Source organism: Electrophorus electricus, chromosome 23 (assembly GCF_041902795.1).
Source record: "Electrophorus electricus isolate QZ-2024a chromosome 23, ASM4190279v1, whole genome shotgun sequence".
Classification (NCBI taxonomy): domain Eukaryota; kingdom Metazoa; phylum Chordata; class Actinopteri; order Gymnotiformes; family Gymnotidae; genus Electrophorus; species Electrophorus electricus.
Window position 1 is genome coordinate 2,969,354 of NC_137519.1, and position 19,008 is coordinate 2,988,361.

The 19,008-nt window shown below is 47.6% G+C and overlaps 1 protein-coding gene across 3 annotated transcripts in view; it reads right to left on the reverse strand.

Moving 5' to 3' along the window:
* cntnap5b (contactin associated protein family member 5b) overlaps positions 1 to 19,008 on the reverse strand; it is a 65,135-nt gene that overhangs the window by 15,100 nt on the left and 31,027 nt on the right. For all 3 annotated transcript variants that reach the window (XM_081706187.1, XM_081706186.1, XM_081706185.1), the window contains 7 exons: positions 12,716 to 13,016; positions 11,392 to 11,535; positions 9,675 to 9,846; positions 5,461 to 5,567; positions 4,337 to 4,456; positions 2,233 to 2,433; positions 21 to 177 (listed from right to left, as the gene is read on the reverse strand). In XM_081706187.1, coding sequence (XP_081562313.1) covers positions 21 to 177; positions 2,233 to 2,433; positions 4,337 to 4,456; positions 5,461 to 5,567; positions 9,675 to 9,846; positions 11,392 to 11,535; positions 12,716 to 13,016 — 1,202 coding nt within the window. The remainder of the gene's footprint in view (positions 1 to 20; positions 178 to 2,232; positions 2,434 to 4,336; positions 4,457 to 5,460; positions 5,568 to 9,674; positions 9,847 to 11,391; positions 11,536 to 12,715; positions 13,017 to 19,008) is intronic.

Below are 19,008 nucleotides of genomic sequence, written 5' to 3' on the forward strand. Positions count from 1 at the left end.
TAAAAAATAACCCCTTGTACCAGGAGCTCCTGTCTGCGTCGCAGTTGCAAAAGTAGTTCATGTCGATGCAGTTCTCCGCCAGGCTACAGGAGCACTGTTGCACGCCGGGCAGGAAGCCGCCCCAGTAGGTCCTCCGCTCCCCAGCACGGTCCCGCCACCACGACAGAGGGGTGCCGTCTGCAACGAAGCACACCCTGCTCAGACTCTGCACACAGCAGGCCCCGCGCACAACTACACCTGCAGTTAGCATTCTGCACGCCCATCCATCTATACATCCATCCATCAATCCACACATCCATCCATCCATCCATCCATCTACACATCCATCTATCAATCCATCCATACATCCATCTATCAATGCACACATCCAGCTACACATCCATCTATTAATCCATCCATCCATCCATCCATCCATCCATCCACCCATCTACCTATCTACATGTCTATCTTTCAGCCCACACATCCGTCCATCCTTCAATAACCACATCCTTCCGTTCACACATCTATCCCCACATCAGTATTTACTGCGTGTGCCGTGTTTCCTTTAGTCAATCTATGGTGCAGTGTTCTCTAGCCAAGTATCATTATCCAGGGTTATCAACACTGGATTATTTTATGCATTCCCATTCTGGAATGATCCTTTAATAAATCTTGTTCTTCATCATCTTCATCATGTTATCCTACTCTTCCGACACAGCATACATAAAAACAAACTAATGACTTGTCTTTAGTCTTAAGGCTCGAGTGATAGCCAATAGTTATATATAATACTATCAGTAAACTTGCATGTGTCCCCAAATAAACCAGTGAGGAGTCTGAGCTTTTGAAATCCACAAAGTTACACAGAAGTATGTGCTGCCAGATTTAGGTCTCCCCTACATCAAGGAGAAACATACGGAAAACGCTGGATTCGTCGCATATGGATCTATAAGAGCGCACATCCCCTTATCCTTTTTGGTCCCAAAATGTTGTGAAGCTCCCAGATTTATAGCGCGTCGTTTTGAATAGCACAATCAAGAGAATCCGCTTCATTATCGCCTGTCTCTGTCAGCCTTCGCGGATTAAAACCCAGTTTCGTTCTCATCTCTGCGCCAATTACTAGAAGAGCGCCTCATTATCGCTGCGCCCGGAGTCCGCGGAGCAGCGGCTGTGGCCGGCCCTTCCTCCGCCCGGTGGAAACATCTGCTACCCCATGCTTCCTCATGAGAAGCAGGAGACCAGCAGGAGACCAGCAGGAGACCAGCGGGCCCTTTTAAGCCACTTGGCATGCAGTCCTCATCAAGATGGGTTTAAGGGGGTCTGTGATGTTAGATTGGCAGAGGGCAGCTGAGGAGTCACACACAGCGAGGCGGATCCTATCTATAACCCCATGACCCGTTTCTATTCATGCAGCCTTTCCCTTTGTGTGACCTTTTACTGAACTGTGGTTTGGACTTGCAGTAAGTCCCACACGTGCACGTTTCAAGGTCATTTCTCGCCGGCAAATCGCACTGCGACTCACGCTGCTTTAATTTGGGACAAACGGCTACAAAATAACCATTCTAGTTTTTCCCCCCAAGCAAAAAAAAAAGCACGATAACAGCCTCTGACAGCCACGTCCACAGTCGTTTCCAGATAACGCGGTATGTGGACCGCACGCCGGACGTAAGCCTAGAGTTCTGTCGGCGGTAAAGGTGCCTCAGGCAGGTAAAGTCTTTCAGTCCTGGTCAGTGGGACGTTTAATCTCAGTCTGATTATGGAAATTCCATGCGCGCTCCACTAATTAATGAACAATCTCGACGGACACCTAGTCAATAAATGCCACCGGTTCCTATCGATTGAGATTAAGTAATTAAATTGTGTTTTCATAACGCCTTCAGTGAGTAATGAGGAACGTCATATTACAGATCTGAGCAGGCACCACTTTACTGAAATCGGTAGACGAGGGGAGACATCTCCAACAAGCAAGACAGACGGGGAGACAGACAGGCTGAGGCGGGGAGACAGACAGGCTGTCTGTTTCCAACAAGCACAAGATATTACGGGATATAGTCTTATTTACCCGATTGTTAATTTATTGGTATTTTAACTCCATGGAGCCATTTTTAGAAAACCTATATCCCTCACACAGGTATACACACAGACACACACACACACACACATACGAAAAGGGAAAGTATTTCCTCGTTGTTCATCGAACTATATTCTGGACGACCAAGCCGGTCACGTACACACTCGGCCACCGTTGCTCACCCCATGTGTTGAAGAGGCGGGACTTCCTGCAGCGGTAGACCACTTCCTGCTGGCACTGCTCGGCCCGGTGGAGCAGCGTGGAGAGCTGAGACAAGGTGGCGCTGTAGTTCAGCTTCATGACGTGCGGCTTCTGCGGGGAAGAGCCCATCACGGTCACCTGCCCCATGATGTTATGATCCACTACCATCCATACTTTCTCCTCTAGACACACACACACACACACACACGCGCGCACGCACACACGTTAAATAAAGCTGAATTTTGCCTTAAGAAAGGTAAAGTTATATACAATGATGTCAAATACAAATGCAAACTACATTAACCCACAGAGTATTGAGGTGGGAACGTCACACAATAAAGGTCACACTTTACTCCACTGTAGCCATTTATTTAGTTCTAGGCATTTTAAGGCTTTGACATTTAGTGATGTAAGGTTTGTACTTAAACTGCCACGTAACATACTGTAAATTTGTATGAATTCCTTCAAACACCATTTTAAATGGTACTTTTTGGGGGTTTTTTGAAAACCAATTGGTCAGCTCCTTTACAAAGAAATATTTAATACAAAATAAATATATTCACAGGAAAGTCTGCGCTCCCAGAACTAATTTGAGTCAGACTGGCTGCAGGTGGCGTCTAAGAGCCCTCCGTTCATCGCTCCTCAAGATCCACTCCAGTTATCCTTCCAGCGGCGCATGGTTTGTTTCTGATGCAGATTTACAGACACGAATGTGCATGCACCAGCCACGGCTGTGGTGCCATCTGAATGTGAGTTGTCCTCGAGGTGGCTCGATGTGCGCGTGGTGACCTGTGTGTGTGTGTGTGTGTGTGTGTGTGTGTTTAAGGCTTCGGTCGGCTTTGAGACGGAGAAATGAAGCCTGCTCTTCGCTACGACCTGTCTGGACGCGGAGCGGCTCTGGAAACCACGGCGACGGCATCTGTCTGTCCTGCATACACTGCGCCGGGTTGTGTGCGCGTGCGGCTGTGTTTTGTGAGCGCTCCGTGTGTGTGTGTGTGTGTGTGTGTGTGTAGGTGTATGTGCGCATGGTGGCTGCACTTTCATTTCCATTCCTAACAGTGTCTTTAATTGAGGTCAAGCAAAGTGAACTCTGTGAACACGTATTCTGAAGTACCGAGTGCAATAGCTAGCAAGACCCGCACGCATACTTAAGAGAGAGAGGGGACACAGGGTAGACAGAAAGACAGAGATAGAGAGGGGGGAAGAGAGAGAGAGAGAGAGAGAGAGAGAGAGAGAGAGCGAGAAAAGAAGAAACTTCCCTTATCGTGATTTTTCTTGAGATGGGTAATATTTCACCGAGCTTGCCGTTGGCCCCGTGGGCCAGACTCGCCAGCCGGCGTTCCTGTCCCTGGACAGGGAGGCATCGGCCCTCGCCTTGAGCTCAGAGTGGAGAGCCCCCTCACTAACCCCCACCACTGGGGACAGGCCGGCCTGTTCACTCCATCCACCTTCCTCCCACGTAGCAGCCCCTCGGCAGCTCTGGGGCTTCACAGCCTGGCAGAATTTCCACACAGGACCACGGCCCCTCAGGACTGGGGTACGCCGGCCTCGCAGGCGCCGAGGACCGCGGGGCGTCTGGGCGGAGGGGCGAACCCATCTGCGAGGGGCTCCTGGAAGGAGCTTCACGCCTGTCCGTTCGGACCTTCCCGTGACCTCCTCCGTCTGGCCGCTGGTGTGGAAACGCGCACGCTCGTTCGGGAACCTTGCGTTAATGTGTTACGTTTGGAGTGGGCAGGAACACACCTCGGGAATGCTTTGGGATAAAAAAGTGACGAAACTCTTCTCTAAGGCCCTAAATAAAACATGGCATCTTATAGCGCATTCTTGCCGATCCGACACAAATAAACGATAGCTCGGCGACCTTAAGGCGGAGCAACCAAAACCAATGGCTTGGAACAAGATGAGGTACTGGATCCACATTAAGTGCATAAACAAGCTGACCAACAAGGCAAACCCAACCAAGGGGAGACAGATGGCTTTCTTTAGGAGCTCGCTCACACCTACCAACAGTGCGCCAACCCGCCCCGGGCTCCCCTGGGTCCTAAAATTTGCGTGTTTACGTGTGTGCTGCCGCAGGGCTCTCACCAGTCATGTTGCAGTACACTACGGCGGGCGACAGGGGTCCGCTGCCGTCCGGATCGATGGAGAAGAAGCCGGAGGCGCTCCCCATCAGTCTGTGGGCCTCGCACGATGGTGCAAAGATAGCTGCGCACAAGGGGGAGAAAGAAATATGAAAAACGCCAGAAGAGGGGTCAGAGGTCAGGTCTCATTTCCAAGCTCGGAATTAAAACAGCACACACTGGCCGGGTCTTCCAGAGGTCACCCTAACTTATGTGTGAGGGGATGGATTTGCCGTGACAGCTCTCCGCTCTACCAGATCCCAGGGTCGGGCTCGGGAACCAGCTCGTGTTTCCGCCTGCCGGACTCCATGAGGGTCCCCGGAGCCCACCTGGAGAAGCACTGCCTCCAAGTCTCTGGACCTTGGCTGCATCAACACTGCATGCATTAGCGTTTTTCCCCCGTTACCATGGCACCCGACTCATCCGGCCGTGCAAAGTTGACATGGGCATTCCAGAACAGGGGCAACACGGAAACCTGCAGCTACTGCAGGAGCAGGGTGTGGAAATGCAGACTTAAAAATCTAAAACTGTGCACACCCTGTTTCTTCTCCACGCACTGCGCAGCGTCACGTCTTTCAGCAGGGGGCGCGGCGCGAAAAACGTGAAGCAGCCCGCAGCCGAGTGCTTGCCCTTTTACAGCGCACAGAACATGTGCAGCGTGGCGGGCCGCAGGCTTACGTAACTACGGCACGGGAGCCTAATAGGCTTTTACTTGCAGCGTACAACAGCCAAAAGCAAATTACAACACCACGATGTATAATAAACCGGAAAAAAATTAAGTCGGATTGATATTACGAATACTAGAAAGCTAGAGAAGTCCATGGTAATTGTGTTTTTATGTCTAAAACACACGCACATACAAAAACGGTACGGTAAGAAAGATATAACAGAGGTAAGTACTCGTGCCTATAAGCGCATCTGAACATCGACACATGCTGCGTACATCTGAACATGCTACAAACACGTATGAGCGCGCACAGGCCTCTGCCGGCACCCCGTGAGCTGTAGGAGGGTTAACACAACGGAACACAGATTCACCCCACGGCGCACGCGACAGCCAAGCTGCCCGATACACTGGTGCAGACTCACAGTTGTGGCAGGTGGCTCCTGTGTAGCCCGTCCCGGAACATTTGCAGTGGAAGGTGCTCCACGTCTGTGAGCAGACTGCCCCGTGCTCACAGTAGCTCGGCGTGCACCTGCAAGACAAGATGACTGGTTACACAGACGGAGCGCCGTGGGGCGCGCTACAGACACCCCGACGTAGCTGACGGAAGAGTCCTGAACTAATGTATCCAGCACAAAAGCTTAGCGTGTGCTCCAAAGCCCAAAACCGTAAAATAACTCCAAAGCATTCAGAGTTATGGGCCTACTTATAGAGTCAAATGAACAGTTTATATTTTTGTGTAGTACAAATTTAAATGCCGAAAGAAGCACCATGTCTCCCATGCTAAAGTGTCAAATAACAAGTATATATATATATGCATGTAGCTGAGTCAAACGCCATAATGCAGCTTACACAGCAGTGTAGTACAGCTCATATGCTTATGTAGCAAAGAGTCAAAGCCCATAATGTAAGTCACATAGCAAAGAGTCGATGTGATTACCACAGCGCATCAATCTTGCAAATTGCATTACAATTGTGGCGTGTTGACCAAGCACCCGCCAGTCATTAAGCTCTACTCAATGTACCTACAACAGACGAATATGCAAATATATGTACGCAAGATCAACAAAAAAAACAAAAACAATTCAAGCCAAGATGCCCTCAAACTCCTCATACTCATACTTATAAGACAAATAGTATAAGATTATTAAAAATGAAACAGGCCAACTCCACCCCACCCGGCCGTCTGTGTGTTGTTCTACATATCAAATCCCCCTATTCTCAACCACATTAAAATCTCGAGTTGGGATCGGGCGCACCTTTCTTTGGTACTGACCCTGTCTCCAATACTGTGGATTCGAAATTTCTTTCCGATCATCCGAGACCACAGACTATCGGATCCGTGGGTTAGGAAACTACGTGCAGAACCGAACGATCAAGCCGTCGCCGCTGTGAAAGGAGATTTCATGGGCTGCCTGTCCGCAGAGCTTGGAGGAGAGTGGAGTTAAACCCCCGGAATGGCTCTCGTTGTGAGCTGTTGCTCAAATAACGCTAAGGGGTTACATTTTTTGGTTGGGGCCATTCCATGCCCGAGATGCTCATCCTTAGTACTGAACGCAAAAATCAAACTGGTTTGCAGAGCTGAAATTTAGATTCATGCTCTTTGAATGGACTTGCATTTTCCTGGTCTCGGTTTTGATTCGAGACCATGGTCTTGGTCTGAAGTATAAGTCGCTCTAAAACACATCGCTCGTAAATCACTGGGAGCGCTGAGATAGAGGCGTTTAGCTCGGCGACACAGCCAAGCGCCCGCAGAGCTGAAGGCTGTCTTCATCACGTTAAGGACACATCAGTGGTGTTTCTCGGAGGACAGCTGTTTACGTGCTCCCAGCCCGGGCAACCCCCAGGCGGCGCTCACAAGTACACGAACTCGAGGGACGTGCGTCTGCCTGCATCTGCTTTAGTCATCGTATTTTATGTTGAATTTATCCTGGCTGGAAGCATCTCACTAGTTTAGACCAAATTTAATAAGAGGAGATTTCTGATTTTTTTTTTGTTTTTTTTGTTTTTAATATTTCCAAATGTCAGAACACTAATGATAATCAAATGTGATCGCTTTTGATCTCTTAAAAACCATGACCTTAATCAACACAGTGTGTAATTATAACGATTATATCCCAGACACACCTGAGATGCTTGCCGTAGTTCAGTTCCAGCGCGCGAGCGTGCCGTCGATGGCGCTTTCCTGCTACGCAACAAGACACGCCGCACGCGCGCCTTAATCAAGCGCTAGGCGCTGCGCGAGCATTTGTGCAACTGGGCGTGCGACGGTCTTGTGTTTCATGGTATTTTAGCAACCGTGAAAAGCAGAAAAGAAACCCGAATATGTAAAAACAGAAGGATGCAAGAGAATACCAGAGACTACGAGAACAAAACAGCATGTTCGGCTCCGTAGTCGGAGAAATATCTGAAAGCAGGGGGTGAAAAGCTGATTCAAGATTCACATACGGAATACAGGCTAAAGAGGCACAAAGAAAAGCCTTAATGAATGATAAATCAGGGCATACAAAAGGGGGTTGTGTATAAAAAAGCTAGAAAAACCCAAGAGGCTCCTGTTGTGAATGCATGTTTTAAGGCAGAGAGAGAGAGACGGGGGCATGGTGAAGGGCTTAGTCACACATCCGACACCACCCTCTCTCCTCCGTCTTCCTGTCCTGCTCCCCTTTCCCCATCGCGTTCTCCTCCTTTCCTCTCCCGTGCTTCCATCTTCCATCTCGAGCCACGCATGCGCCACTCCGGGCCACGGAGAGCAGAACCTCACGTGGAGAGCGTGCGGACCGCCGACGGGGCACGTGGCTGCTGTGTAGATTTGTCTCGCAGGCCAGAGATGCCACAGATTAGGATATACGGGCATTTATATCCCAGTTTTCCGACGGTAGCCATCAAGAGGCACGTCGGGTTTTAACGCACACGGATGCGTGTACAGGTCTTTTAGTGCATCCGTTGTTAATTGGCAAAGCCAGTCTCGGATGCTTTACAACAGCATGGTCTAGGAGCCATAAGGCAAACTAGAGAAAACATCACCCGCGGCCCTGTCAAGCTGCATAAAAACCTTTGGAGGAACGACAACCATTCAGAAGGTGTGTTTTACCCCCCCCCCCCATACACACACACACACACGCACGTGCACGCCTGGCTCCCATGCGGCGAGGGTATAGGCATAGTTTCTGTGGCATCTGAGTCCTCTGGCTGTTCACCAAACTCGCACTGACCCGTCTTATCAAGCTACAGCCGGGCAGGTAGGCAGAGGGCCAGCATGAGGCTAAGATAGGCTAGGCTAGGCTAGGCTAGGCTAGGCGCAGCGATCTCTTCATCAATAATGCACGGATGAGAGGAAGTCCACCCTGTGATCAATACGCTTTGATGTCAGTAGCTAACAATTCCACGGGGGGACGACGACCCAAAGCAGGGTCACTGCGGTTTCTACTCCGTCCAAACATACATTTGTTATCTGGGATTCCAGATTTTTCTCTCCACATTCGTGACACTACAAAGGCGCGCTACTCTGTGCTTGCGTCGCACGCAATTCACCATAAAAGGAGCAAATGAACCTCTAATTCTCAGCCAATAACGCGAGGCCGGGTGTATCTGCGTTTGGTCAGACTCGGCATTCCCAAAGCGGTAAGCTACTTTTGAATCTACCGTCTCGCTTGGCGAGTTTCTTCGGAAAAGCAGCTCAGAACAGCGAGACTCGGAAATCTGGGAATTTTTAAGCAAATGCCTACAGTGCAGTGATAAACTGCAGGCTGGAGTCAGACTGAAGGGAAATAAGGTTACTCCTAGAGACTCTTAACGGCGCTGGACGTCGCTGGAGCAGACGGTCGCCCGCGGGGCGGTGCGTTTGGCGCGCAGAAGGAGGGTCAGTGTGACGGCGCTTTAAAAATATGGTTTAAAAACATCCCAGCTGAGGCAAGAGCTCTGGGAATCTGCTCCTAAAATAACAGCACCACCCCACTCCACCCTCTCCACCTTTCCCGGAGCCGTTCCCAGGTGCAGGCAGTGCCAGGAGCGGCGTCCAGCAACTAATATCCTCAGCAGTGCCGGCGGCGGCCTTCCTCTGCTGCCAAGGAACAGCATTAGCCGGGGTCGGAAAATGGCTGGAGAGGCCAGATGAAATGAGATGGACAGAGGAGAAAGAATTCATGCTGCAGGCCCGTCTCTCTCTCTCTCTCTCTCTCTCTCTCTCTCTCTCTCTCCATCTCCTTCCTCCTGCTCTCCTCCCACTGTTCCTGATTTCTCTCGCAGCCTCCCTCCCTCCCGTTCCTCGTTTTCGACGCGGCGAGCAACATCCGCCCGCGACGATGGCGTTCTCGTCCGTCGGCACGGTCTAGCCGGCCCATGTGTGAGGAGAGGTCGCGAGCAACTGCAAATGCAACTTACTGAGGTGCTAGATATTCAAACAGTGGCTGTGATCTTCACTCTCCCTCTCCCCAGTCTCGGAAACTCAACTCTGCCCTTTCCGGGACACAACAGTGGGTCTAAGGGTGTGGTATAGTTCGGAGCCTCAAACACCTTGCTTTTCCTCTACCATAGAAAGTGCTCGTGTTGAAGACACTTTGGCCATTTTGTCCAAAAAAAAAAAATTTACTTTGCATATTAAACAATCGAAATACTTATTATAACACCAGAGAAATAGTACCTGTCCCGGATGTCACAGATGTCAATTTGGAGATCACTGTAGTTACCCAGAAGGCCTTGCTGCACGCGGTACAAGTCTACGGAATAGTCGTTGATGACAATAGAACGGATGCAGCCCTGATAGGCCAGTGTGGGGTTCCTACAGCCCTGATTGGCCAGCGCAGCTGGGCATCCTGTGGGGAAAAAAAAAGACGTGAATTAACACCAGAAAAGTGCATAAGCACCAAATTAAATGGTAATCTGGGTAATCTAGATCAGTGAACGTACTGATCGCAACAACCCAAAGTGTAAGTCCCAGGTCAGAAAGGAGACCATAGCAAAGCCTTGGGGGCAGAACTGATGGGGCAGCAAAGCTTAGGGACTATATTTATCAGCAGTGACTGCACCATCAGTCACTGCAAGGCAAAGGTTGCAAACTGTGATATTTCATTTTACTGCAAACCCGTGACACTGTAGAACGCCATCTGCTCTTCCACTGATTAAGCAACAGACACTGAAAACACACACACACACACCCCCGATACTGCAGTCACACACACACACACACACCCACACCCACACACAAACACACCCCTTCACACTGCACACACACACACACACACACACACCCTGATACTGCAGTCACACACACACCCACACCCACAAACACACCCCTTCACACTGCACACACACACATACACACACCCTGATACTGCAGTGAAATACAAATGCACTCACACCCACCCACCCACACACACACCCCTTCACACTGCAGTCACACACACCCACACACAAACACACCCCTTCACACACACACATACACACACACACTTCCTAGGTGAAACACTTTCTAGCCTCATTCTTATAAAGAGGCTGGGTGTTGTGACATTGAATGTCTCCTGGCATTTTCAGGCGACACCCCATTTAAACACAAAATGAAATTTGCCACGTGTGCATCTGTTATCACCTACGATAATACAATTCTAAACCACAAATTCGTAAAAACATGCTGTGCTTTCTATTTTACACTGACATAACTGATTATAAATATAATAACACAAATTAAAAACAATGTAATGCATGAATATTCAACAGACATTGAATTACACAACTGAAATTCTCAATACATTTCAATTTAACAATACATTCATACCATATAGCAACATTATGGTGTTCCAGATAAACTTTAGAAGGCAAAAAACTCTGAGGCCTGTGCATTACATAAGTGAGTAAACACTACCTGCATTGATCCTGAATAAATATAAACTACCACACACTTTGCAAGTGTTCAATAATGGACATATGAGAAACACTAATATCTACAGTCGATATCAGTGTAGCCACTGGAAAAACCATACTGTCACGCTATATTCAACACATTAGTGCGGTGCGTCTTCAAGCTGCTCCCTGATACTTTACACGTACATTTAACATTCCCACTGGTTCTACGTGGAAGTTTGGATAAATATCCAACGGCCAAAAAAAACCCGAAACAAATCTCTCTCGTGTTATCAAAGTACAAGTCGTCCAACCCCCAACCCCCCCCCCCCCCCCCCCCCGCTGCCAAAAAAAACCTACTTACTCCAAACGTACCGCAGTGGGCAGCAGCAAAATGTACAGTGAAGTTCGTGAAGCAATGAACAGTTTGTAAAGCACAAAGGTTTCATGGGAAAGGGATGTTGGAAAACAGAGAGGTGGAAGCGCCATGCAAGTCCAATACGAGTTAACGCTAGCGTTACCGCCAATGAGAAGGCTCCTCCCGGGCCAACTGTAGTCACTGAGCAGGATGCTGGACGGTGGCTCATTGTCAACAGCCACGGACGCCTGGAGCCCCTTCAGCTTGACCGATACGGAGTGCCACTGACCATCGTCCAGGCCCCGTCCTGAGGGAGGACAGAGTGACTACGTGAGGTAGTGGGCTGAGAGTACTGATGTGTGTGCTCAGAGGTATGACGGCCATTTTCCTTGAGTCGCAAACACAGAGAAGCTGCCAAAGGCTAAATAAATACTGGGGAGGACATTTCTTATAGAGTATATAAAATTTGTTTAAAGGGGACAGATGAAAAATTCACTTTGTCAATGTGTGTGCACTTATGGTCGGGTATTTGGAGTGCCTGCCAAACCACAGACTGTGAAAGAAGACAGCACAGTCCGTTTCTTGCAGGCTGCCTATGTCAGAAAACAAGCCGTTCAGATGTGTCTTCCTTAAACACATCATTAAAGGAGTCAATAGAATTATACTGCCCTCATCTACAGCCATGGTATCTCCACCCATGGTATCTCCAACCATGGTATCTCCATTCATGGTGTCTCCACCCATGGCATGAGAACTACCTTTGTGAAGGTTTGCCTTTTCCTCAACTGTTCTGTTAGCTGCTCAGACCAGCACAAAGCACTATATTACCAACCAGCCTCATAGGACCTCACCCAGAGCTGAGTGAATAAAACATATTTCTGATGCTAATGTCCCAGATACAACTGGCAAAAACCTGTAGTTATGTGTGTGCTAACCACTATGTGTCAGACTTCTTTTACAACCTGTGTCAGTACGATGGAGGACTGGCAACAAATCATTTAATAAAAAAGGAAATGTGAGTATTTTAAAAATAATTACATTTGGATGTGTTCTGTTGGCCATTTAGCACTAGCTAATGCTAACAGCTGAGGTAACTATGATAAAATATGTCATTTTCTAGACAGTTATTTCCATTACATGTTTATTTGTTGAATGTCTGTAAAATTCACTTCAAAATGTTCGTCTGTAAAACATCCTTTGTAGGTATGCAAGCTGTCTAGATGCATGCCCCAAACACGCACACACACACACACACACACACACACACACACACACACGCACATGCACGCGCACACAAACACACGCACATGCACGCGCGCACACACACGCACACACACACACACGCACATGCACACACACACACACACACACACACACACACACGCACACACACACGCACATGCACGCGCACACAAACACACGCACGCGCGCACACACATGCACGCGCGCGCCCGCACGCACGCACACACACACGCACTCCACCTCACCGACGGTGATCTCGGAGCTCTGCAGGGCCGATCTGTGGTGCGTGAGCCGCAGCTGTGCGTCAGCGAGTATGAGCAGCAGTGTCTGCGCCCCCTGCAGGCCGCTCCACAACAGCATGCCCGCGTCATTCCACGTGCGGAACTGGAAGGAGACGGACCACGCGGGATCGCCGGCGCCCTCCGGCCCCTCCGCCCCCAAAACGCCTCCGGGCCCTTCCGCGGGGAGCTGCAGAAAGCTCCTCCTGGAGCTGAGGAAGGTGGCCGAGACCGCCGAGGACCCGGAGCAGGAGAAAGTCACGTTGCCCTGAAACAGCAGTGCAGGACAGCCATGAGAAAAACAACAATAAAAAACCCCGCCATCCCAACACCGGGATAACAGGACAGAAGCAAGAAGAACACTAAGTACACTTTATTTAAAAGACATTTAAACCAACTAGTACTGTACAGATGCATAGTCTTGAATGTAAATACATACAAAAATTCTCACAACACGTTCAATAATTTCCAAAAGCTCGTGAATAAATTCTGTTTGAACTTTAAAAAGGCGCATTGATGCGGCATGTTTGCGGTCAGCTGGCAGCCTGTTCCAGAGCGTTGGCCCAGGGTGTTTCAGTTGCTGGTGTTTTGCTTTGATGGTATGTTATACCGTGCCATGACTACACCACGAGTTTGGATTACCCTTTCACGGATTTGCCGTATTTAGCCTTTTGTGTTCGCTCTTGTTCTTAAACTGAAGCTAAGGGACAATCAGAGGAGGAGCACTTTAAGGACCTAAACATTAAATAAAGCATAAACATAAACAAACAAACAAAGCATATATGTAATGTAACAGGGAGCCAATGCAGGGCTTTAAAAACAAACAAGGAAACCTTATTGTAGACTAAGGTAAAATTCTGTAGAGGGTAGCTAAAAATGGGCTAACGTGTCCTTTCAAGCTGAAACATTTTGGACTAACATGCAAGAGACACAATGCCTTACAACAACCTGACCGAGAGGAAGTAAAAGCCTGGATCAGGTTTTCTAGGTCGTGTGGAGTGGCAGATGATTTTGCAAAGGTTCTTATAGGGGCATTAGTTAATTTTCTACCTTCTTTCTACTTCCAATAAACTGTGAAATATGTTAAATTTAATTTAAAGAGAATATTTTAGCAATGACGTCAGCAGTATTAGGTGCTCCTGCATTAAAAAACTGCCTTCTGGGATGGAAACTATTTTGTGTTTACATTGACCTCCTGTCAGTCACTTTATGAGACATTACTCCACCCATTACTCCATCCGTTACTCTGCCCCCACCTTCGTCTTTTTGGAAAAGAAACGCCCTGCATTGCTATGTGCTTCTACTGTGGACAGGGTAGGGCTTTTCCAGAGTGAACACAATGATTACGTGTGAAGGGGATAACGTTGGATGGGAATTAGCAGAACTAAGTGCTCCTCCTGATATCTCTACAATGCTTTGAACTCTTTAAATAACAAATCAAGTAGATCTTTATCACTAAATAAGGTAATATTTTTGGGTGAATATCTATAAAGAAATACAGGCATGCTGGCCAACTGCATCAAACTCCCTTGCAGCTAGCAATGCTAACTGGCTAACACAGATGGTGACTGATAAACTTGTGGCAGCTCAATAAAAAGAAATATATGAGAGTAAAACAGTCATCTACTCTCACAGCAGCGTCAAATCATTATGGGCTGAATTCTAAGTGCTTATAGCTTTATAATTTCTCTATCAAGAAGCTAAATCTGGAAATCACCTCCTGACAGGGTAAATGCGCCATCGTAAATGGCCCCGAGACACGGAAGTTTGATGCCCGCGTTGGCCAAATGCCACTGCTAGACAAAGAAGAATTTGAGCACTTGGGTAACATGATTAGACGATATATCTCTCTGAAAAAGGGAAGTGTAATGGTATGTCATCATATTTTGCCTAGCGGAATAAATCAATTGTTTTTTTCTTGCCCAGGAGGGGCAGTGTTGTGGCTCTCTCCTGATGCCTATCACTTATCTAGGCGTCTGCATGCAAGCACTGTTCCTCATGCATAATAGCCACGCGGTTCACTTTTGCTGACGTGTTAAATGATGAGCGTTATTAATACGCAGTCTACCTCTTCACTCTAAAGTGAAGTTACGACTTTGCTAATGCTACGACTTATCTAACTCTGCTGGCCACTGTAGATATTACAGGCGTGGCTTTGCGTTCATGGGCGGGAGTGGAAGGCGGAGTCAAAGAGTAAAAAAATTAAATAAAATCGTTCCTGTAGCGCTCACCTACTTAACCGATGGAGGCGGTGGTTCCTGAACCTTGACTAATACTCCTATACACACTGCTTGGAAGCCCTCTGGAGTTGCTGATCATGCCAGCGTGATCAAACCGCATGACCATTGCGTGTTTTTGGGGTCCGATATGTCGATAAAGTATGTCAAAGTGAAAAAAAATAACCCGTCTACATTGGGTTATATAGGTGATGTGCTAAAAAAAAAAAACACTGGCATGGTAAACTTTATTTACGGTGGTATATAAACATTATTTAAGGTGGTATATAATGGCAAAATCAGAAATATTCAAAAACAGGCAAAATAGTCCAAGACTCCTAAGGGTTAGTAAGGGTGTTCATTTATTTTCAAACTTTAGCCGAGGGTTGGCATGCGAGGCTCCTTGAGGCCGAGACCCAGTATAGGCACCAGCAGGGTTTTCAACCAGACAGAAGACAGAGCAGGCCAGCCATACTTACTCAGTAACACATACTTATGCATACATTCTCACACTGTAATACTTTTGACGAATCTTGACACTCTAAACAAAACTCCAAGACATTGAACATCTAACGAGCCTGTTACAGTCAAATTAAATTCTATTCTGTATATTAAATTGTATACCTTCTTATGCAGTAAAATGACCACATCTATAATACTGTTATACCGAACAACATCAACTCAATGTTATACAGCAATTAGTATGCATAGTAGACATTTACTTATAGTCTGCCGTTTAGTTTAGTTTTACTGTTCATTTTGGCATGTGCTGTTGGTGATGGTATCTGGTAGTGCTTTGCTGTTAGCAATACGTTTCACAATCAAGCATTATATTTTATTTTAGATCAAAAGAATCACCAAAAAAAAAAAAACCCAAAAAACAGTACAGTACAAAGTACAATGCCTAACAAACAAATGTTGTTTGTACTAAAAGGCTACACTGCAGTTCTACACATACCATAATACTCTAGTTCTTATTTTATATACTTTGAAGTACTTTTTTATTGAATTTTATTTATTTATTGCTAGGTGCCTTTTTGTGAATAAATTACATTACAACATTCTACTTGTGACATTATTCAAACCCCTTTGCTAAGGTTTGGCGCTGCTCCGCCCACCTCTGTGTGAGAGTCGCATAGTAATAAGTCATAATGGCAGCTGGCTGATCTCTTTTGTGATTAAATCCAACAACCAAGAGCCCCAGTTATAATTCCTTACACAGTTTGCTCTTTAGTTTGCTGAGGTGAGTTTTTTGGACTCGGTGGGTGCCTGGGAGGGAGTTTTGTGGAATCCAAACAACATTTAAAAGCCAAAATACAGTGCTATGTAAAGGTTTACTCATGCTGAGAGAATCCTTGCCTCACACACACATAGACCCCCTCAGCCCCTCACCCACCCCCCCCACACACACACGCACACACACACACACACACACACACACACACACATACACACACACACACACACACACACATTTACCCAGTTTCTCGCTGACAGGTTTTCAGCAGCTGGCAGATAGCTGAGTCACCAATGAGGACAAATCCAAAAGCAAATGTCAGGACCTCAGTGACTGGAGGTGTCACTGGAGGTGTCACTGGAGGTGAGGTGTCACTGGAGGTGAGGTGACTGGAGGTGTCACTGGAGGTGAGGTGACTGGTGTCACTGGAGGTGAGGTGACTGGAGGTGTCACTGGAGGTGAGGTGACTGGTATCACCGGAGGTGAGGTGACTGGAGTAACACGGAGATAGGTGGAGACTCAGACCTGTCCAGTGGCATTGGTGCGTGCAGTGAAAAACTCAGTGATGCAACTTCCCAAGCCTCTGCGAGTCAGCTATCGGCCACGTGCCGGACCTGACTGACCCCTACCAGCTACACGTCGCAGCTCCAAACACAGCCAGAATGGAAACATTAGCAGCTCCACACAGCTAGCTATGGCAGCTCCAACCCCCCCATCCCCCCCACCCCTCCACACAGCTGGCAATGACACTGCGGATCTGCGGTTCGCACAAATATTGATCACTGTACATTCTGTCCATCCACACCAAGCTCTGATATCCAGGGCTTTTTAGACTTATAGCAACCGTCTCGTTCTGCCACACTGTTCTAGTTCATGAAAGTGTTCTGCACTGCCATTTTGCACTATGTATATGTGTAATCTGAGCATCTGAATGTCCTTTTCGAGGTCAGTAAACTACACCGGCATTCTTTTCTTCATTTATCTAGCTTCTCATCTGTCTATCATTACTTGTCAGAACATAACGTCAATCACATACTCAGCAGGTCGGGCCATACCAGTCCATAACACATTTGTAACACTTTAGCTAGCCATCACAGGTCAGTCTCATGTCATGTATCCATCACAGGACACAGCCCAGTTTCACTCAGCTAGCCACTACAGGCTGGTCTCTTCAGCAACATCTAGCCTTAAAAAGGTCAGTAACACCTCCACTAACTAGCCACCCCAAGTCAGTCAGTTTCACTTGCACCAGTTAGCTACCACAGGTTATTCTGTAACAACTCTCCCAAATAGCCACCACAAGTCATTCTGTTAACACCTAAACTAGTCAGCAACCACAGGTCAGTCTGTAACACCTCCACTAGCTATCGACCACAGGTCAGTCTGTAAGACCTGACTTAGATAGCCACCACAGGTCAGTCTGTAAAACCTGACTTAGATGGCCACCACAGGTCAGTCTGTAACACCTCTGCTAGCTGTTGACCACAGGTCAGTCTGTAAGACCTGACTTAGATAGCCACCACAGGTCAGTCTGTAAGACCTGACATAAATAGCCACCACAGGTCAGTCTGTAACACCTCTGCTAGCTAGCCACCACTAGTCAGTCAGTAACACCTCTACTAGCTATCCACCACTAGTCAGTCAGTAACAACTCTTCTAGCTATCGACACAGGTCAGTCTGTAAGACCTGACTTAAATAGCTACCACAGGTCAGTCATTAACACCTCTACTAGCTGGCCACCACAAGTCAGTCAGTAACACCTCTGCTAGCTAGCCACCACAGGTCAGTCAGTAACAGATCTACTAGCTATGGACCACAGGGTAGGTCATGCATTCAGCTAACGCAGGACAATCACCAGCTCAACAGAGCTGCTAGAACAACAGAGGTAGTCACTGTGGGCATATTTTATAAATAAGACGAGGGACCACTGCTCCAAAGTAAATAAGACAGAATAAACATTTATTGCCTCAGCACAGACATCGGTGTTAATGATGATGCACATGAATATTACTGGCCTCAAGGGGTAATTTTGCTAAATAAAGAAGTATTAAATATTTTATTTAGTAAAGAACTATTAAACATACTTATTTCCTTAGGGGAAAATGCACAAAAAAAAGTACCAAAAAACTCAGACAAGTAACCGGCTATGAAGACGCCCATCAAGGGATCAGGATCGCCTCATTCTTCTTCCTGTTGTTGTGCTTACCTATTTCAAAGAACATGATGCTGCAAGTCACCCATCACAACCCCACTGATGCGATATCTGAAGACAAACGAGCCCCTCCGCTTCCCCGATGCCTCTGGAGCAGGAGGGCTCCTTATCATCTCAAGCTGTGAAACATCCCCCCCATTATCTGATTCTCATCCTTGCTGCCTTCTCGTCTCTACAGCTCTTGAACGGATTGCCACAAAAATTGCAGGCTGGGACGAAGACGCCGGGACAAGGACGCCGGGACGGAGACACCGCTCCTCTGCCTCACACTAACCAGGCCCCATTCATTAGTCACACTGGGGACAAAAACCCCAAAGATTTGTAATTAAGAGAAATAGTGCAAGAGCGGGTACACCTCCTGTCCGCGTCTGGCCGAGGCCCCCGGCTCAATCGGCATAACAGGTGGCCTGCGGAAGTCTGATTACTGACAGGTCTGATTAAGAGTAGCGCTGATCGGATGGGTTCTGCCGGTAGAGGCTGCAAACAGAGCGCTGGAGCCTGTCTCCGGTGCATTGGGGGAGGGGGGGTGGATGTGTGTACGAGATCAGAATGCCTCGTGAAATGACGCAGCATATTTTTCAAGATGGCCCTCAG